The 18,936-nt window shown below is 44.4% G+C and overlaps 1 protein-coding gene across 1 annotated transcript; it reads left to right on the top strand.

Moving 5' to 3' along the window:
• Positions 1–531: 531 nt before the first annotated feature.
• On the top strand, positions 532–18,512 carry LOC120060573 (vesicular glutamate transporter 1-like; the record flags this gene model as incomplete). Its single annotated transcript, XM_039009941.1, has 13 exons — positions 532–539; positions 3,089–3,341; positions 4,011–4,129; positions 4,228–4,342; positions 4,712–4,799; positions 5,113–5,199; positions 9,345–9,487; positions 13,938–14,087; positions 15,160–15,292; positions 16,797–16,907; positions 17,202–17,329; positions 17,754–17,823; positions 18,223–18,512. Coding segments are annotated over 13 exons (1,695 nt in total), but the record flags the coding sequence as incomplete, so codon positions are not given.
• Between the last annotated feature and the right edge of the window lie 424 nt (positions 18,513–18,936).

Genomic DNA, 18,936 nt, shown 5'->3' with positions numbered 1-18,936 from the left:
CACTGCAGGCCGGGGCCTGACCAAGGTGACATTGAAGTGTACCGAGGTGGTTGGCATTTTTTTGAGAGGTTTACAGGAAGGAATGTCTGTCTTGGAAGAGTCTGTTTGGGTTGTAGATGTCAAGCATAGCAATTAAAATACATTAGCAATGAATACAATCTCATGTAAGTTTAATACCATGCACAATACATAATTAATGCACGGAAGACCCACACACAAACCTGCACAATTATTGCTGACTGATGCTTACAAGAACATACACTATTGAGACACAAGTATGTGGACACTCCTTCAAATGAGTGGATTTGGCCATTTCAGCCACACCCGTTGCTGACAAACATTGGCAGTAGAATAGCCCGTACTGAAGAGCTCAGTGACTTTCAACGTGGCACCGTCAAAGGATTCCACCTTTCCAACAAGTCAGTTCGTCAAATTTCTGCCCTGTTAGAGCTTCCCCGATCAAATGTAAGTGCTGTTATTGTAAAGAGGAGACGTTTAGGAGCAACAACGGCTCAGCCGCAAAGTGGTAGGCTGCACAAGCTCACAGAACTGGACCGCTGAAGCGCGTAGCACATAAAAATTGTCTGTCCTCCATTGCAACACTCACTACCAAGTTCCAAACTATCTCTGGAAGCAACATCAGCACAAGAACTGTTCGTCTGGAGTTTCATGCGATGGGTTTCCATGGCAGCACAGCCGCACACAACATCACCATGCGTAATGCCAAGCGTCGGCTGGAGTAAAGCTCGCCACCATTGGACTCTGGAGCGATTGGAAATGCATTCTCTGGAGTAATGAGTCACACTTCATCTGGCAGTCTGACGAACAAATCTGGGTTTGGCGGATGCCAGGAGACGCTACCCCAATTCATAGTGCCAACTGTAAAGTTTGGTGGAGGAGAAAAAATGGTCTGGGGCTAGTTTCATGGTTCGGGCTAGGTCCCTTAATTCCAGTGAAGGGAAATCTTAACGCTACAGCATACAATGATATTCTGGATGATTATGTGCTTCCGACTTTGTGGCAACAGTTTGGGGAAGTCCTTTTCCTGTTTCAGCAATGCCCACATGCACAAAGCGAGGTCCATACAGAAATGGTTTGTCGAGATTGTTGTGGAAGATCTTGACTGGCCTGGACAGAGCCCTGACCTCACCCACATCGGACAACTTTGGGATGAATTACAACAGCGACTGCGAGCCAGGCCTAATCGCCCAACATCAGTTCCCGACCTCGCTAATGCTTTTGTGGCTGAATGGAAGAAAGTCTCTGCAGCATTGACAGATTTTTTCACCAAGTCTGTTCGAGGATTCAAAGAGCAACCTTTCAGTTACTAGCCCAATTCACTTATCCGCTAGGCTACCTACCGTCATTTACCAGACACTTTTATCCAAGCGACTTAGTCATGACATCATGAGCGCATATATTTAACATATGGGTGGTCCCGGGAATCAAACCCACTACTCTGGCGTTACAAGTGCCGTGCTCTACTGACTGAGCTACAAAGGACCAGTCTTTGCACCACCTTTAATGTCTGTATGTTAAAGGCGGTGTCTATATAAGTCATAAGCCAACTCTATATAAACTATATATATGCAAAAAAAGAAACGTCCTCTCACCGTCAACTGTGTTTATTTTCAGCAAACTTAACGTGTAAATATTTGTATGAACTTAAGATTCAACAACTGAGATATAAACTGAACAAGTTCCACAGACATGTGACTAACAGAAATGGAGTAATGTGTCCCTGAACAAAGGGGGGGTCAAAATCAAAAGTAACAGTCAGTATCTGGTGTAGCCACCAGCTGCATTAAGTACTGCAGTGCATCTCCTCCTCATGGACTGCACCAGATTTGCCAGTTCTTGCTGTGAGATGTTACCCCACTCTTCCACCAAGGCACCTGCAAGTTCCCGGACATTTATGGGGGGAATGGCCCTAGCACCTCACCTACCGACCCAACAGGTCCCAGACGTGCTCAATGGGATTGAGATGCGGGCTCTTCAATGGCCATGGCAGAACACTGACACCTGTCTTGCAGGAAATCACACACAGAACGAGCAGTATGGCTGATGGCATTGTCATGCTGGAGGGTCATGTCAGGATGAGCCTGCAGAAAGGGTACCACATGAGGGAGGAGGATGTCTTCCCTGTAACGCACAGCGTTGAGATTGCCTGCAATGACAACAAACTCAGTCCGATGATGCTGTGACACACCCAGACCGTGACGGACCTTCCACCTCCAAATCGATCCCGCTCCAGAGTACAGGCCTCGGTGTAACGCTAATTTCTTTGACGATAAACGCGAATCCGACCATCACCCCTGGTGAAACAAAACCACGACTCGTCAGTGAAGAGGACTTTTTGCCGGTCCTGTCTGGTCCAGCGACGGTGGGTTTGTGCCCATAGGCGACGTTGTTGCCTGTGATGTCTGGTGAGGACCTGCCTTACAACAGGCCTACAAGCCATCAGTCCAGCCTCTGTCCTCAATAGTCTGAGCACTGATGGAGAGATTGTGCGTTCCTGGTGTAACTCGGGCAGTTGTTGCCATCCTGTACCTGTCCCGCAGGTGTGATGTTCGGATGTACCAATTCTGTGCAGGTGTTGTTACATGTGGTCTGCCACTGCGAGGACAATCAGCTGTCTCCCTGTAGCGCTGTCCTAGGCGTCTCACATTACGGACATTGCAATTTATTGCCCTGGCCACATCTGCAGTCCTCATGCCTCCTTGCAGCATGCCTAAAGCACGTTCACGCAGATGAGCAGGGACCCTGGGCATCTTTCTTTTGGTGTTTTTCAGAGTCAGTTGAAAGTCCTCTTTGGTTTCCTAAGTTTTCATAACTGTGACCTTAATTGCCTACCGTCTGTAAGCTGTTAGTGTCTTAAACCCCGTTCCACAGGTGCATGTTCATTAATTACTTATGGTTCATTGAACAAGCATGGGAAACAGTGTTTAAACCCTTTACAATGAAGATCTGTGAAGTTATTTGGATTTTTACAAATTATCTTTGAAAGACAGGGTCCTGAAAAGGGGACGTTCTTTTTTTGCTGATTTTATATGTCATATATAATATCTCCTCTTCTTTTCGTTCTCAGAATCCTAGAGAAGCGGCAGGAAAATGGCGATACAATCGAGCTCACCGATGAGGGTCAGGCAGTTATCGTGGAGGAGAAGGAGATGCCCGTGGTGGACTGCACCTGTTTCGGCCTGCCCCGACGCTACATCATCGCCATCCTCTCCGGCCTGGGCTTCTGCATCTCCTTCGGTATCCGATGCAACTTGGGCGTTGCCATCGTCAGCATGGTCAACAACCAAACCATCTACAAGGGCGACAAGCCGATTCTTGTGGTGAGTCCGAGATATTGTCTTAGAACAAAGGGTTCTGAAAGGGTTCTTTCAGGACAGGTAGGGTTCTACGTGGAATCTTTTCCATCTAAATAACTCTTTATGTCTGAAAAAAGGGTTGTTGAGGGTGCTTTGTTGAGTGAAAACATTCTACCTGAAACCGAAAAGGGTTCTCTTACAGGGACAAGCCAAAGACATCTTTATGGTTCTAGGTAGCACCTTTGTTTCCAAGAATGATTATGTGTGACTTGTTGGTAACCAGGGAGGGGAGAATGAATCCCTATTGTCAGTGGTGGTATGTATGCTCTCAAAGGGTCAGCGTTGGACCAATCAGGTTGCTTTGGCTTTACCTCCTTCTCCTAAATGGATAATGACCTTATTGGTTGTAATGATCAACAAACACGAGACTCATGCCTTGTTGCACTAGCTGAAAGAGGATTGTTACTGCCAGTTGAAATGTGGTGGCTATCAAAGTCCCTGTGATCGCAATGAAATAGTTTGATTGTCAACTGCGGCTTTGTCTTTTATTGAATTAAGACTTTGATTCATGATTACTGTAGAAGGGTGATAGTTAACGGTCACTTACTTTAGCCATCTCACATTTATTTTTCCCTACCACCCCAGAAAATCTTTTCCTCCCCTCTTTTTCCGTTGTTCTCACTCTCTCCATAGAAAGCTCAGTTCAACTGGGAACCAGAAACGGTCGGAATGATCCACGGGTCATTTTTCTGGGGATACATAGTAACCCAAATACCCGGGGGATTCATCTGTCAAAAATTTGCAGCCAACAGGTCAGCTGTTTTTACTTGTATGTAAATAATGTGCTGTGAATATTTCAATAACTATTACTGTAGGTAGATATCTGATTCTTTTCCCCTCTTTCACGCAGAGTCTTTGGCTTTGCCATAGTGGCCACCTCATGCCTGAATATGTTGATCCCATCGGCAGCACGAACTCACATTGGATGCGTTATCCTTGTCAGGATATGTCAAGGACTCGTGGAGGTGCTTGGCTCCATCCAATGGCTTCCCCTGGCATACATCAGAGTTCACACTTGCACTATGCTGACAACTGATTGTTTTCTCTATTGTGAACTGGCCACTGCCCGGCCACGTGTCATTCTTGACGAGAATGTCTTCTTTCTAAAGTGTACAACGCATTTCACCTGAAACACCCGACGAGAGAAAGAGTTACACCAGGAAGTTATGTCATTGATTTTAGGAGATCAACTTTTCATATGAGAAAGAAAACGTTCTCGTCACGTATGACACATGGCCGGTCCACCATAGAGAAAACAGCTGTCAGCAACCTTTCAGTACAACTGCAAGTATGAAAAAGTTGTTGTTCTCCTAATGTATCTCTTTCTCTCATAGGGTGTTTCATACCCAGCATGCCACGGCATCTGGGCAAAATGGGCCCCGCCTCTTGAAAGAAGTCGATTGGCCACAACAGCCTTTTGTGGTGAGGTCATCTTTCTCTTCTGTCATCCTCTCTGACACTACAAAGGGACACAGTTTCGACTACAATTAATATTACTTATTGTGATGACGTATTTCTCCGTAATTCTTCTTGTAAAACGCATGTTTTCTACATGACTATAACCCTTTCATCATCTGCTGTGACTATTTTTACCGTTATAATAATTAATAATCATGCTGTGATTGCTCAAGATCGTAGTTCTAGTGCCACAGCCATGTGCTTAATGCTGTTGATTTCCATATGACTGACCTTTCTGTCTCCCTCATGTTTGAGTGTGTCTGCCTCTGTATCTCAGGGTCCTATGCAGGAGCCGTGATAGCCATGCCACTGGCTGGAGTGCTAGTCCAGTACTCAGGGTGGTCGTCTGTCTTCTATGTCTACGGTTAGTGACTTCTGTTTGTCATAAATGTTCCCAACTTAAAGTGATAGTCAGGGCCGGCGTTATGGGCGGCCCTTAGGGGGCCTGGCCCGCGCTGCCGTACCTCCTTGCCCATCCAAATAACATATTGAAATATTGATCATTTATTTGACTAAGAGGCGCGCCTCGACAGAAAGACGATATCAATATCAGATAAAGCATCCGAGCGAGCGAAACAGCGCCCTTCTGTCTCAGAATGCGTAGACCATGTATCTGATTCTGCATGAACCAAGAGTATGGCATGTCATACTATTTCTGTCCAGACAGCATCAGATACATGGTCTACATATAGTAAGATAGAGGGGCGCTGTTTTCGCACACTCGGATGCTCTGTCCTGTGAGAGCGTTTCAGCAGAGCGGAAGAGGCGAAGCAAGAGGGCTCACTCTCGCCAAACTCTGTCCACAATAAGCCCAATGCGTTTCCATGGGCATAATATGCAGACCTAAGCTTGTCGCCTGCCTTCCCGGCTTGGGACAACGATTCCTATTGTTAGGGCGGAAACAAGAGCCTCTCGTCATTATATACAGATCTCTGATTTCAGACTGTGCACTGTTAAGATAATGGCTTCCCCTAAAGTACATTTATGTTTTTTGCCAAAATTATATCCTTACTACTGTCTGAATAAAAACATTAAAATACTTCACCAGAGAGCATGACTTAGCCACAAAGGATCATTAGCTTGTTTAAAAAAAATAGTTGTGGATTGTTTCAACTCACAAGTGTGTGATTGCTTATTTGGGAATCCTATGCTTATTTGGGAATCGTGCAAATTTGGGCAGCGTGAATGGCAATATGTTTAGCTGATTTGAATTGCAGCTGTCAGTGAAAAGCATCTAAAATATGTGTGAAGATAATGTCTGAGTAACGTAAACTCACGTAAACTCGTACATCGCCTTGGTCCGTACAATTGCCCTTATTTTAGCGCCCCAAAAACGTAATACTTCCAGATCAACTGTAATTACATTTACATTTAAGTCATTTAGCAGACGCTCTTATCCAGAGCGACTTACAAATTGTCAATACTATTGTAAATGTCAATGTCAATACTATTGTAAAGCACAATTTCTCCCCTTTCCAACAGAATCAATTACATGACCTAAACGCTGCCCGTTTCTGCATAATTCAAGCAGGCAATGAGCCCCGTCGGGTCTTTTTAAAAATGGCGGGTGGGGAAGCGAAACTAATGTGTGATAGTAAGAAGAGATGTTGTGTGGGAAAATTGCTTTTTTTCACTCGATCTGTCCAACTTATCACCTTATCGCTTCTAAAATGTAAATAAAACACTATAAAGAGTTTATATAATGTATCATTACATACCTATTTGAAGGTTTGTGTCGAATTTGAATCAGGTTTTTAGGGCGGTGCTAAAGTGATCTTAGAAGTAAACAGCGGCTTTGAGAATGATGATCGCGTGCAATGATGACGCAAAAAAATGACTAGGTATCCCCCCCTTACCCCCGTCACTGTCCATTTCTTGTTTTTAAACGATGAGAGAAGTGCTACACCTGGTGTAGAGAGATTGTAAGACAGAAATAGTTGCTTTATGCGTGCTGTACGTTACAACATGACACGTCACGATGTAACGGAGGGTCCGTTTTTTCAACTTTTCTCCAATACTATAGAGCCATTACCATGTCGATCAACGCTTGAATAGAAACCTAGTTCACACCCCCGATTTTGAAGTCAACACAGTCGCTACAGTCCCATTAGTTTTCTTTGTAGCCTCGTTTGAATGTTGCGGTTGCGCACATTTGCACGGAATGGGGTGAGTTTACGTTATAGTTTAAAATGTTGCAACAAGAAGGAGGCGGGGGATGTGTGGTGAAGATATGGCATGTGTCTCTCCAGAATGCATGCACTCAGCTTTCCAGAATGCGTTCAGTGGTCCCCTGCCAATTCTTGCACATTCATTGTTTCATTATGGGAATTGTTTACCCTTTGATCGTTTTTTTGTTTAGCAATTCCCCATAACATATGTCACCAGTAGTACATGTACCATTAATCCCCCATCATTTGATTACAATCATTTCTGTTAATGCATGTATTAACTACAGTTATTTACCGTTCTCATTCTCGGAGTGGAAACGTTGTTGGCAAAGCCCACAACTTGCTACACTTGTGAGAAACAAGTTCATGTAGAAAAGTGCCCATTTGGCAATGTCTGATTTCTGATTGTCTTAACTCACCACGTCCACCACTAATAAGCTAAGCTTTTCAGTAATTTTTTCTTCACCTCACACTAAGTCAGTCTGTTTTTTTACATCCATTTCGAATGATTTGAAAACAATATCATGAAAATGATTCCAACACTCCCGTCCTCGATAATCACCAGGCGTTGGTGCGAAAGAGCAAAATATCATGATCTGACGATTCCATATATAGTATCTAGTGGAAACGTCATAAAAAAAACAGCTGTCTGTCCCAAGCTCACTGGCACAGGAAACTCTGAGGGCCTGGAATAGGCTAGTTGATACAGTGTTGCACTTCACTAGCAATAGCTCAAGTCAAGACATATAGAAAGGGAGGCAGAGTATAGAGATTCATGTGATTGAAAGAAGCCGAATTTTCATCAGGATATTTTCTGCTGTTTTTATTTTTCGGCTTTAGGCCTATGTATTTTACTTAGTTGACGTGGAAGTTACAGGCCTACTGCTGCATTGGCCCATAGGCTATCTCTGAGTTCTATGCGCTCATTTCTTTAGCCTCCAATGCACCACGGTGTATTACTGTGTCCATATGGCAGAACAGAGGCTGGTGCTCTGGCCTTAGTTTCATTTGAACTTTTAGATTTTTATCATTTTACTTCAGTTTTTTATGACTAACCACGTGACAAGGATTTTGAGAAACAAAAACGTTATTATTGAATTTCAACTGTTCCACGAGAAGAATCATAACTGTCTCTCAGATCAGTAGAAATGATATGTTTCCCCAAACTTGAAACTCACGAGCTGCCTATGGTCTTTACTCATTAAAAAAAAATTGTGAACACACAAGCGCATGCACACATAGTAGGTCCCGTGAAAAAAAACGTGCCCGCCTATGGAAATCAAAGGCCCGTCTGACGGTTTCATTCTGGCGCCGGCTCTGGTGATAGTTCACTTTCATGCAAAGTTAGAGTTATTTTACGACTTCCCTAGGCTATTGTCGTTTATTCCAAATCTTTAAAAAATGTGTTTGCTGGTTATTTAGCAAAGTCCAGAATCACCTGGCTAGATTTTTTGGAGAATGTAGCAATGCTACCGGAAATGGATTGTATCTGTGTCACGGGAATTTTCAATCCCAATGATGATAACTAAACAATTATTTAGGCTTTGACCAATCCCCGAGGTTTGTAAGACCCTGGGTTTAATAATAATTAGGCAAAGACTTCTGCAAAAGGTCCGTAAAGTTTATTCAGAGAACGTTCTAAAGTCAAAAAATGCAAAGACATGTCATTTTATAACTCTCACCCCCACCTACTTTCCCGCACATACACGCACACAAACAGTAGGTGGGCTGTATCTCTCCCCACAGTACACATTCCATGTATATCACTACCAAGCTGGCAGTTCCATACTGTTCCCTCCCTCCCGAGATTAGAGGGACCTTGACAGTGTCTCTTTCCTGTCGTAAGTTTTTCAGAGTTCCAACCATCATGTATAGTATAGGTCATGTATAGTTTAATTGTCCTCTGTGTTTTCTTAGTCACACACACACATTTCTCTCCCTTACTTGTCTCGACCAAACCTTATTTGACTTTAGTCTATTATTAATACATTTTACATAGTCTAATAATTACGTTAGTCTAATTATTCTTATAATTGTTACATAATCTAATAATTACGTTTCAGGGTGGAATTCTTTAGTCATTACTTTAAACATATAAATTCCCTTATCAATCTGTTAGCAAAAGTGAACAATCCCTCAGTTCACTTCAAGTAGGCAAATTCTACAAAGGCTTATGAATTGGCTGTGAAACGTATGCACTGTAGCTCTGACCCTTAGTCTGTCCTTGTTTTAAAGACCTCCTTTTCCCTTTTCCTCATCTTCCATCAGTTCCCCACTTTTACACTTCCTCTATTCTTCCTATTTTCTCTCCACTCTTTTCACTCTTCCTTCCACCTCCCAGGCAGCTTTGGGATCTTCTGGTATCTCTTCTGGATCCTGGTGTCATACGAGAGTCCGGCAGCCCACCCTACCATCACAGAAGAGGAGCAGAAATACATTGAGGAGGCAATCGGAATGTCAGCCGCTAATGCCACACCTGTTACGGTTAGTCAGCAATACACCAATTCCTCTATTCACTGACTCACTTCTGAATTAACCTTCACTTCTTCTCCAGATCCACTTTTCATGGCCCCTCCTTGTCGTGTTCTGATGGTGTGATTTAGCGTTTTTGAGCCTTTTACATTTTTTTTTTTAGTTAAGTGTCTGCGTCTGAAATGGCACACTATTCCCTATATCAAATCAAATGTTATTTGTCACATGCACCGAATACAACAGGCGCCCGTCAGGAAGTCCAGGATCCAGTTGTAGAGGGAGGTGTTTAGACCCAGGGTCCTTAGCTTATTGATGAGCTATGGTGTTGAACGCTGAGCTGTAGTCAATGAACAGCATTCTCACATAGGTGTTCATTTTGTCAAGGTGGGAAAGGGCAGTGTGGAGACGCAATCTCAATCTCACATCTGTGGATCTGTTGGGGCGGTATGCGAATTGTAATGGGTCTCGGGTTTCCGGCCTGATGGTGTTGTGAGCCATGACCAGCCTTTTAAAGCACTTCATGACTACTGACGTGAGTGCTACGGGGCAGTAGTCATTTAGGCAGGTGACCTTTGCTTTCTTGGGCACAGGGTCTATGGTGGTCTGTTTGAAACATGTAGGTATTACAGAATCGGTCAGGGAGAGGTTGAAAATGTCAGTGAAGACACTTGCCAGTTTTTCCGCACATGCTTTGAGTACATGTCCTGGTAATCCGTCTGGCCCTGCTATTTTGTGAATGTTGACCTGTTTAAAGGTCTTGATCACATCTGCTACGGAGAGCGTGATCACACAGTTGTCCAGAACAGCTGGTGCTCTCATGCATGCTTCAGTGTTGCTTGCCTCGACATAAAGGCATTTAGCTCGTCTGGTAGGCTCGCGTCACTGGGCAGCTCGCGGCTGGGTTTCCATTTCCAGTCCGTAATATTTTTTAAGCCCTGCCACATCCGACGAGCGTCGGAGCCGGTGTAGTAGGATTCAGTCTTAGTCCTGTGTTGACGCTTTGCCTGTTTGATGGTTTGTCTGAGGGCATAACAGGATTTTTAACAGCTCCCGCATAACAGGTCTCCCGCTCCTTGAAAGCGGCAGCTCTAGCCTTTAGCTCAGTGCGGATATTGCCTGTAATCCATTGGTTCTTGTTGAGAAATGTTCATACGGTCACTGTGGGGACGATGTCATCGATGCACTTATTGATGAAGCCAGTGACTGAAATGGTATACTCCTCAATGCCACTGGATGAATCCCGGACCATATTCCAGTCTGTTTTAGCAAAACAGTCCTGTAGCGTAGTATCAGCATCATCTGACCACTTCCGTATTGAGCGAGTCACTGGTACTTCCTGCTTTAGTTTTTGCTTGTAAGCAGGAATCAGGAGGATAGAATTATGGTGAGATTTGCCAAAAGGAGGGCGAGGGAGAGCTTTGTATACGTCTCTGTGTGTGGAGTAACAGTAGTCTAGAGTTTTTTTCCTCTGGTTGCACATGTGACATGCTGGTAGAAATGAGGTAAAATGGATTTAAGTTTGCCTGCATTAAAGTCCCACTAGGAGCCCCGCTTCTGGATGAGCATTTTATTGTTTTGTTATGGCCTTATACAGCTCGTTGAGTGTGCTCTTAGTGCCAGCATCAGTTTGTGGTGGTAAATAGATGGCAAATAATAATATAGATGATTACTCTCTTGGTAGATTGTGTGGGCTACATCTTATCATGAGGTATTCTACCTCAGGCGAGCAATACCTCGATACTTTTTTAATATTAGACAACGCGCCCCAGCAGTTATTGACAAATAGACACACACAAACAAATAGACGCACACAACCGCCCCTAGCGTTACCAGACGTAGCTGCTCTGTCCTGCCAATGCACGGAGAAGCCAGCCGGCTCTATATTATCTGTGTCGTCGCTCAGCCACGTCTCGGTGAAACATAAGATATTACAGTTTTTAATGTCCCGTTGGTAGGATAGTCTTCATTGTAGATCGTCCAGTTTGTTTTCCAATGATTGCACGTTGGTTAATAATACGGAGGGAAGAGGTGGTTTACCTACTCGTCGGCGAATCCTTACAAGGCACCCCGCCATCCTCCCCCTTTTCCTCTGTCTTTTCTTCACGCTGATGACGGGGATTTGGGCCTTGTCTTGACAAAGTAGTATGTCCTTTGCGTCGGACTCATTAAAAAAAGTAAAAAAGTGAGTAATCGCTGTTCTGTTGTCCAGAAGTTCTTTTCGGTCATAAGAGACAGTAGCAGCAACATTATGTACAAAATTAGTTACAAACAATGCGAAAAAACAAACAAAATAGCACAGTTGGTTAGGAGCCTGTAAAATGGCAGCCCAACCCAGTGACTAAAATATATTTGTCAAACACCTATTTTTCAGTGGCAATTAACGAGACTATAATTGACCAAACAGACCCGGAAAAACTATAACTAAACAAAAAATATTTTCAATTTCAGTCGACTAAAACGTGACGAGACAATTATCTCTGTTGACTAAAATCAGACTAGTAAGTGGACTGGACAAGAGTTTATGGAGAGATTGAGAGATTTTCATTGATAAGCCCAATTAATATTAGCTGAACAGATGCGCAGTTCTGTTCAGCGGTGGGAAGTACGCGTCATTCACAGTTTAAATCAGCTGGGGAGCTGTGGGGGAGCAAGCGATGAGGATCAGACAGGGAGACAGGCCTGTCTGATCCATCAGCCTTCTAGTTAGCTACTCTTTGCCTGGGCTAGGCGTGCCGCTAGCGCCCCACCTCGACAGCATCGGGTGAAATTGCACAGCACGAAATTCAAAATACAAAATTCAGGAATATCAAATAACTTTTTGAGTTAATTAATGGGAATCCAGTGACTCAGAATTGAGTGCTTGGACCAGGACTCGAGCACTGGGACTCGGACTTCAGCCATAGGGACTCGTGACTCGACCCTAGACGCGACCATTGGACTCGAGCACAGGGGACTTTGGTCTCGATTTTGGACTCGAGATTTAAGTCAGATCACTGGGTGAAATGGTCATTAGCTCCTGTTCAAAGTCATTAGACTCCGTTCTACTTTTGGACACCAATGTGGCTGCGGCGTCTGTAGAACTTTGATAACAATGACAGAGTGACAGAGGTGCAACCCATACTACTTTGCGGCACCATCTGGTGGCTGTGCTTCTATCTCTCTCTCAGTCTCTCAGTCTCTGTCTCTCTGTCTCTCTGTGTCTCTGTCTCTCAGTCTCTGTCTCTGTCTCTCTGTCTGTGTCTCTCAGTCTCTGTCTGTGTCTCTCAGTCTCTGTCTCTGTCTGTGTCTCTCAGTCTCAGTCTCTGTCTGTGTCTCTCTGTCTCTGTCTGTGTCTCTCAGTCTCTGTCTGTGTCTCGTGTCTCTCAGTCTCTGTCTGTGTCTCAGTCTGTGTCTCAGTCTGTGTGTCTCAGTTTGTGTCTCTCTCTGTCTCTGTCTCTCTATCTCTGTCTCTCTGCCTCTCTCTCTCTGTCTCTGTCTCTCTGCCTCTGCCTATGTATGTGTCTCTCAGTCTCTGTCTGTGTCTCTCAGTCTCTGTCTGTGTCTCTCAGTCTCTGTCTGTGTCTCTCTGTCTCTGTCTGTGTCTCTCAGTCTCTGTCTGTGTCTCTCAGTCTCTGTCTCTGTCTCTCAGTCTCTGTCTGTGTCTCTCAGTCTCTGTCTGAGTCTCTGTCTGTGTCTCTCAGTCTCTGTCTGTGTCTCTCAGTCTCTGTCTGTGTCTCGTGTCTCTCAGTCTCTGAGTCTCAGTCTCTGTCTGTGTCTCAGTCTGTGTCTCAGTCTGTGTGTCTCAGTCTCTGTCTCTCTATCTCTGTCTCTCTGCCTCTCTCTCTCTGTCTCTGTCTCTCTGCCTCTCTCTGTCTCTGTCTCTCTGCCTCTCTCTGTCTCTGTCTCTCTCTCTCTCTCTCTCTCTCTCTCTCTCTCTACCTCTCTCAGCTTGTCTGTTTGTTTTGTGTAGTATCTATGTAGGCTGAATTTGGAATTTACATGGCCAGATAATTCTTATATATATTTGTCATATTTCTTCTTTTGGGAAGAGAATAGGATGATACTGTATGTTTACTATAGGTTAATGAGGCAATACAAATGTGATGTGACCAAAATGAAAAGGCATTTAGTTGACTAAAACGGCCCACTGTTTTCGTAATTTTTTACAATAACTAGACTACAATAATGACAAAAGTGTGACTAAAACATAATGATATTTTAGTCCAAATGACTAAGTCTAGACTAAATCAACAACAACAAAAGTGCCAAAATGAACACGGCTCTGGCCAAAAGCAGTGTCTTTCAGAGCACACAATAGAATCATGATAACACGATCAACCCAGGTCTCAACGTGGTGGTTGTTACAAAAGCTCTAATTCTGTGTCATTTTTAAACAAATCTATTCAAATCTATTCAGTAGGTTTTTGGTTTTATTTTACTGTGCACATTTGCCTGCAACCTAACACTGGATGTTTTCCTCTAGAAATGGAACACGCCTTGGAGAGCCTTCTTCACTTCGATGCCGGTCTACGCCATCATCGTGGCCAATTTCTGTAGAAGCTGGACCTTCTACTTGCTCCTCATCAGCCAACCTGCGTACTTTGAGGAAGTGTTTGGGTTTGAGATCAGCAAGGTGTCTAAGACAAGGAATATCCATGTAGAGCTGGCCTAGAGCCACACTCAGAAAAAAGGGTTCCAAAACGGTTCTTCTGCTGTCCGCCATAGGAGAACCCTCTGCTGTCCGCCATAGGAGAACCCTCTGCTGTCCGCCATAGGAGAACCCTCTGCTGTCCGCCATAGGAGAACCCGCCATATGTAAAACCCTCTGTGGAAAGGGTTCTTCATGGAACACAAAAGGGTTCTACTTGGAGCCAAAAAGGGTTATTTAAAGGGTTCTCCTATGGGGACAGCCGAAGAACCCTTTTAGCTTCTAGATGGCACCTTTTTTGCTAAGAGTGTAGTGCTGTACTAGTACAGGTTTATCTGTCTTTGTGTGATCCCAGGGTTGTGTGATCCCAGGGTTGTGTGATCCCGTGGTTGTGTGATCCCGTGGTTGTGTGATCCCGTGGTTGTGTGATCCCGTGGTTGTGTGATCCCGGGGTTGTGTGATCCCGGGGTTGTGTGATCCCGGGGTTGTGTGATCCCGGGGTTGTGTGATCCCGGGGTTGTGTGATCCCGTGGTTGTGTGATCCCGTGGTTGTGTGATCCCGTGGTTGTGTGATCCCGTGGTTGTGTGATCCCGTGGTTGTGTGATCCCGGGGTTGTGTGATCCCGGGGTTGTGTGATCCCGTGGTTGTGTGATCCCGGGGTTGTGTGATCCCGTGGTTGTGTGATCCCGGGGTTGTGTGATCCAGGGTTGTGTGATCCCGGGGTTGTGTGATCCAGGGTTGTGTGATCCAGGGTTGTGTGATCCAGGGTTGTGTGATCCAGGGTTGTGTGATCCCGGGGTTGTGTGATCCCGGGGTTGTGTGATCCCGGGGTTGTGTGATCCCGGGGTTGTGTGATCCCGTGGTTGTGTGATCCCGGGGTTGTGTGATCCCGGGGTACACAAATTGTATTTTTATCTTTTCTTTTGAGGACTTCTAACAAGCAGAGTTATGCTACTCTAAATCTTGTCTTATTTGTCGTACATTACTCAAAAATATCTTCCCTCTCCTTTTTCCAAATCTCTGCTCACCTATCCACCCCTCCACCCCTCATCCCAGGTGGGCTTGGTGTCGGCGCTCCCCCATCTAGTGATGACCATCATCGTGCCGATCGGGGGCCAGCTGGCTGACTACCTGCGCACAAACAAAATCATGAGCACCACCAATGTCAGGAAGATGATGAACTGTGGAGGTAAGCGAGGAGGGTGAAAAGAGGAGGAAGGAAAGAGGAGGACGGAATTAAAAATATATATATATTTGACCTTAACTAGGCAAGTCAGTTAAGAACAAATTCTTATTTAGAATGATGGCCTAGGAACAGCGAGTTAACTGCCTTGTTTAGGGGGAGAGCGGGAGCAGGCGGAAGGGGAAGAGGTGTCATTGATTTAGAGATTTGCTATCAAGTGTTTGTATCCATGAATCATAAAAGATTATTGGTTGATTTGTATCAAATCACATTTTTATGGACGCATACACATACGCATACAGACGTAATTGCAGGTGTAGCGAAATGCTTGTGTTCCTAGCTCCAACAGTGCAGTAATATCTAACATTACACAACAGTACACACAAATCGAAAAGTAAATGGAATTAAGAAATATTAGGACAAGCAATGTCAGAGTCCGGAGAGTGTGTGTGTGTGTGTGTGTGTGTGTGTGTGTGTGTGTGTGTGTGTGTGTGTGTGTGTGTGTGTGTGTGTGTGTGTGTGTGTGTGTGTGTGTGTGTGTGTGTGTGTGTGTGTGTGTGTGTGTGTATTATGGGATGTATAGACATTATGGACAGAATGTGGATAGAATATGTAGTATATCTGTAGAATAAGTAGGATATAATAGTATATGTACAGCAATAGTTGAATAGGAAGCTATTGACTAGAATACAGTATTATACATACGAAACGAGTAAAACAGTATGTACACATTATTAAAGTGACCAGTTTTCCATGTCTATGTACATAGGGCAGCAGCTTCTAAGGTGCAGGGTTGAGTAACTGGGTGGTAGCCGGCTAGTGACAGTGACTAAGTTCAGGGCATGGTACTGGGTGGAGTCCGGCTAGTGATGGCTATTTAACAGTCTGATGGCCTTGAGTTAGAAGCTGTTTTTCAGTCTCTCAGTCCCAACTTTGATGCACCTGTACTGAGCTATCAGTCAGCTTTGCCAGTTTTGTCATATATGACCTCTACTTTTACACGAGCAAAACTACAACTACAAGGAGAAATAGCAGGTAAAAAAAAAGTTGAACTAAAAGATTCAGGAAAGACATAGACCGGGAAAATACAACACCTTGTTTTGTGGTAACCACGGAGTCCGTGAGAAAAGTATCACTGCATAAGGCAAATGATGACTCACCGTAACGCAGCATTGCTTGCCACTGTAGACTATTTTTGAACTGCAGAGAAATCGATAGAGGAGTGAGGGGAATGAGAAGCGTATATATACATTTTTATATCTCACTGTGTGAAGCTGCACCATGTAGAGCCACAGTTAGACACTTTCCTCATTACAATTTAACTAGAAGGAAACAACGAAAATAACTTCGTAAAGAAAAACATTCTCTATCCCTCTCGAGTTTCACCACTTTATTGTTGTGCCGCAACACAAATCAATCCCCATTCATTTACCTGTGCATTCAAAGGATGCTCATTTGACTCTTGACTTCCTCCGTATATGTTTATGGGTCTTTTATTTCCTTGTAATAGGTTTCGGAATGGAAGCCACACTACTGCTAGTGGTCGGGTTCTCGCATACGAAAGCTGTGGCCATCACCTTTCTGGTTTTGGCTGTGGGCTTCAGTGGGTTCGCTATTTCAGGTGAGACTTGAGTTGTCGTCTTTTATATCCCTCATACCTCTGCTCTTCTCTGCTCGAGACACGTTTTTGGCATTCTCGCACAACAGTCGAAAAATTGTTCGCTGCAGCACCTCACGGAAACGAATAAGCTCTGTCAGCAGAACAACTAACCCCGATCTGTCCGTAGAGAATTGCATAATCTCTCAAGCTCAGTTATTTCGTTTGGCTACTAATATATCATATTCTTTGAAAAATTGATCGTCTGTGTAGTTTACAACAACAACATGGTGACCTTTCTCTCTGTTTCCCCATTAGGCTTCAATGTGAACCACCTGGACATTGCTCCCCGCTATGCCAGTATCCTCATGGGCATCTCCAACGGTGTGGGCACTTTGTCTGGCATGGTGTGCCCGCTCATTGTTGGCGCCATGACCAAACATAAGGTACAAAATGACTCTGCTTCGACACAATACAATACACTGCCTACTGCATTCATTACTGACTACTACACATCATACGAATCATTGTCTATCATAACACAGCAAGACACTCATGGAGGAGTAAGAGACAGATTCTTACTCAATATTCATCCTTTCAGACTTTTTTTCTTTCATCACTTGTTTTAATCGATTTTTCTCACCCCATTCGCTCTCTTTTTTACTTTCTCTCTCTCCCTCTCTCTCTCTCTCTCTCTCTCTCCCTCTCTCTCTCTCTCGCCCTCCCTCTCTCTCTCTCTCTCTCTCTCTCTCTCTCTCTCTCTCTCTCTCTCTCTCTCTCTCTCTCTCTCACACACACGGACACACACTCTCTCTTTCACTCGGTCTAACAATCACTCTCCTCTTTATCTTTCTCCCTCTCTCGCCGTAGACGCGGGAAGAGTGGCAGTACGTGTTTCTCATTGCTGCACTTGTTCATTACGGCGGTGTTATATTCTATGGTGTGTATTCTCTCCCAACCCCCCCCCCCCCCCCCCCCCCCCCCATCCCTCTCTTCGCACATCCTAATGAAGCTGTACAATGACGCTCAGTTTCACAACAATTGTTTGCCATTTTCTCTTGAATTGACCCGGAAGTAAATCAACGGGTTTCATTTGTATCAAACTCATTTCATGCCAAACAAGCTAGATCCTTCATAGAAAATCAAACATGTATTCTCATATCGCTATTCCCTTTTGCACTATTGCATTTCCTTTTGTAATAATATCCAAATATGATTAATTTTGGTCCTACATTCCATATGTTAATGCAACCCTTTAGTGTAGAACTAAATCATCTAGATCCAAGTCAAGTAAGTACAGCTTTGGGCAGAATGTTTTTGTTTGTCTTTTGTATTCCAGGACTTTTTGCCTCCGGAGAAAAGCAGTGGTGGGCAGAGCCCGAGCAACTTAGCGATGACAAGTGTGGAATTCTGGATGAGGATGAGCTGGCCAACGAGACGGAGGAGTTGTACCGTACCAGCGGAGGAGGGGGCTACGGAGCAACGAGCCAAGCCCCGGATCCCAATGGAGGAGGAGGAGGAGGTGCAGGAACCTGGGTTTCAGACTGGGACAAGACTGAAGAGCTAGTACAACCACCAGGAACCAATAGTTACCTACATGGAGGAGAGAACGACAGGGAGCTAACATAGAGGGTGGGGTAGCAGACAGAAAGAGTACGTAAAAGAGTGAAAAGTTTCCTTGTGGCACAGGATCTTGGAAAGGGGTGGATTGGGTAGATGGGATGAGGGCAAGGAGCGGAAGAGGGGAAGGAGGAGGAAGAAAAGCCAGCATGACCATAGTATTATTTATGGGGAACTGAAAATTATTGTACAAAAGTGGAAAGAGGATGAGCCATAGCTGTACTAAGCGTGTGTATGTGAGTGTGTTTTTGCATTTGTTGTACCGTGTGTGAGACATTCTCACTAAGAGTATTTTAGGGCACCAAAGCTTCTTTGTCGATACTGGTACACCTCTTATTGAAGAGGGATATTTTTAGGCCTAGTTTGGTTGCTTTCATTAACAGTGTGTTTATTATAACCCACCATATGGGTTGTCAGTTTGGTTCTATTCCAT

This window comes from Salvelinus namaycush, chromosome 16 (assembly GCF_016432855.1).
Source record: "Salvelinus namaycush isolate Seneca chromosome 16, SaNama_1.0, whole genome shotgun sequence".
NCBI lineage: Eukaryota > Metazoa > Chordata > Actinopteri > Salmoniformes > Salmonidae > Salvelinus > Salvelinus namaycush.
Note: the sequence above shows the minus strand (reverse complement) of the source record. Positions and strands in the feature narration are given on the sequence as shown.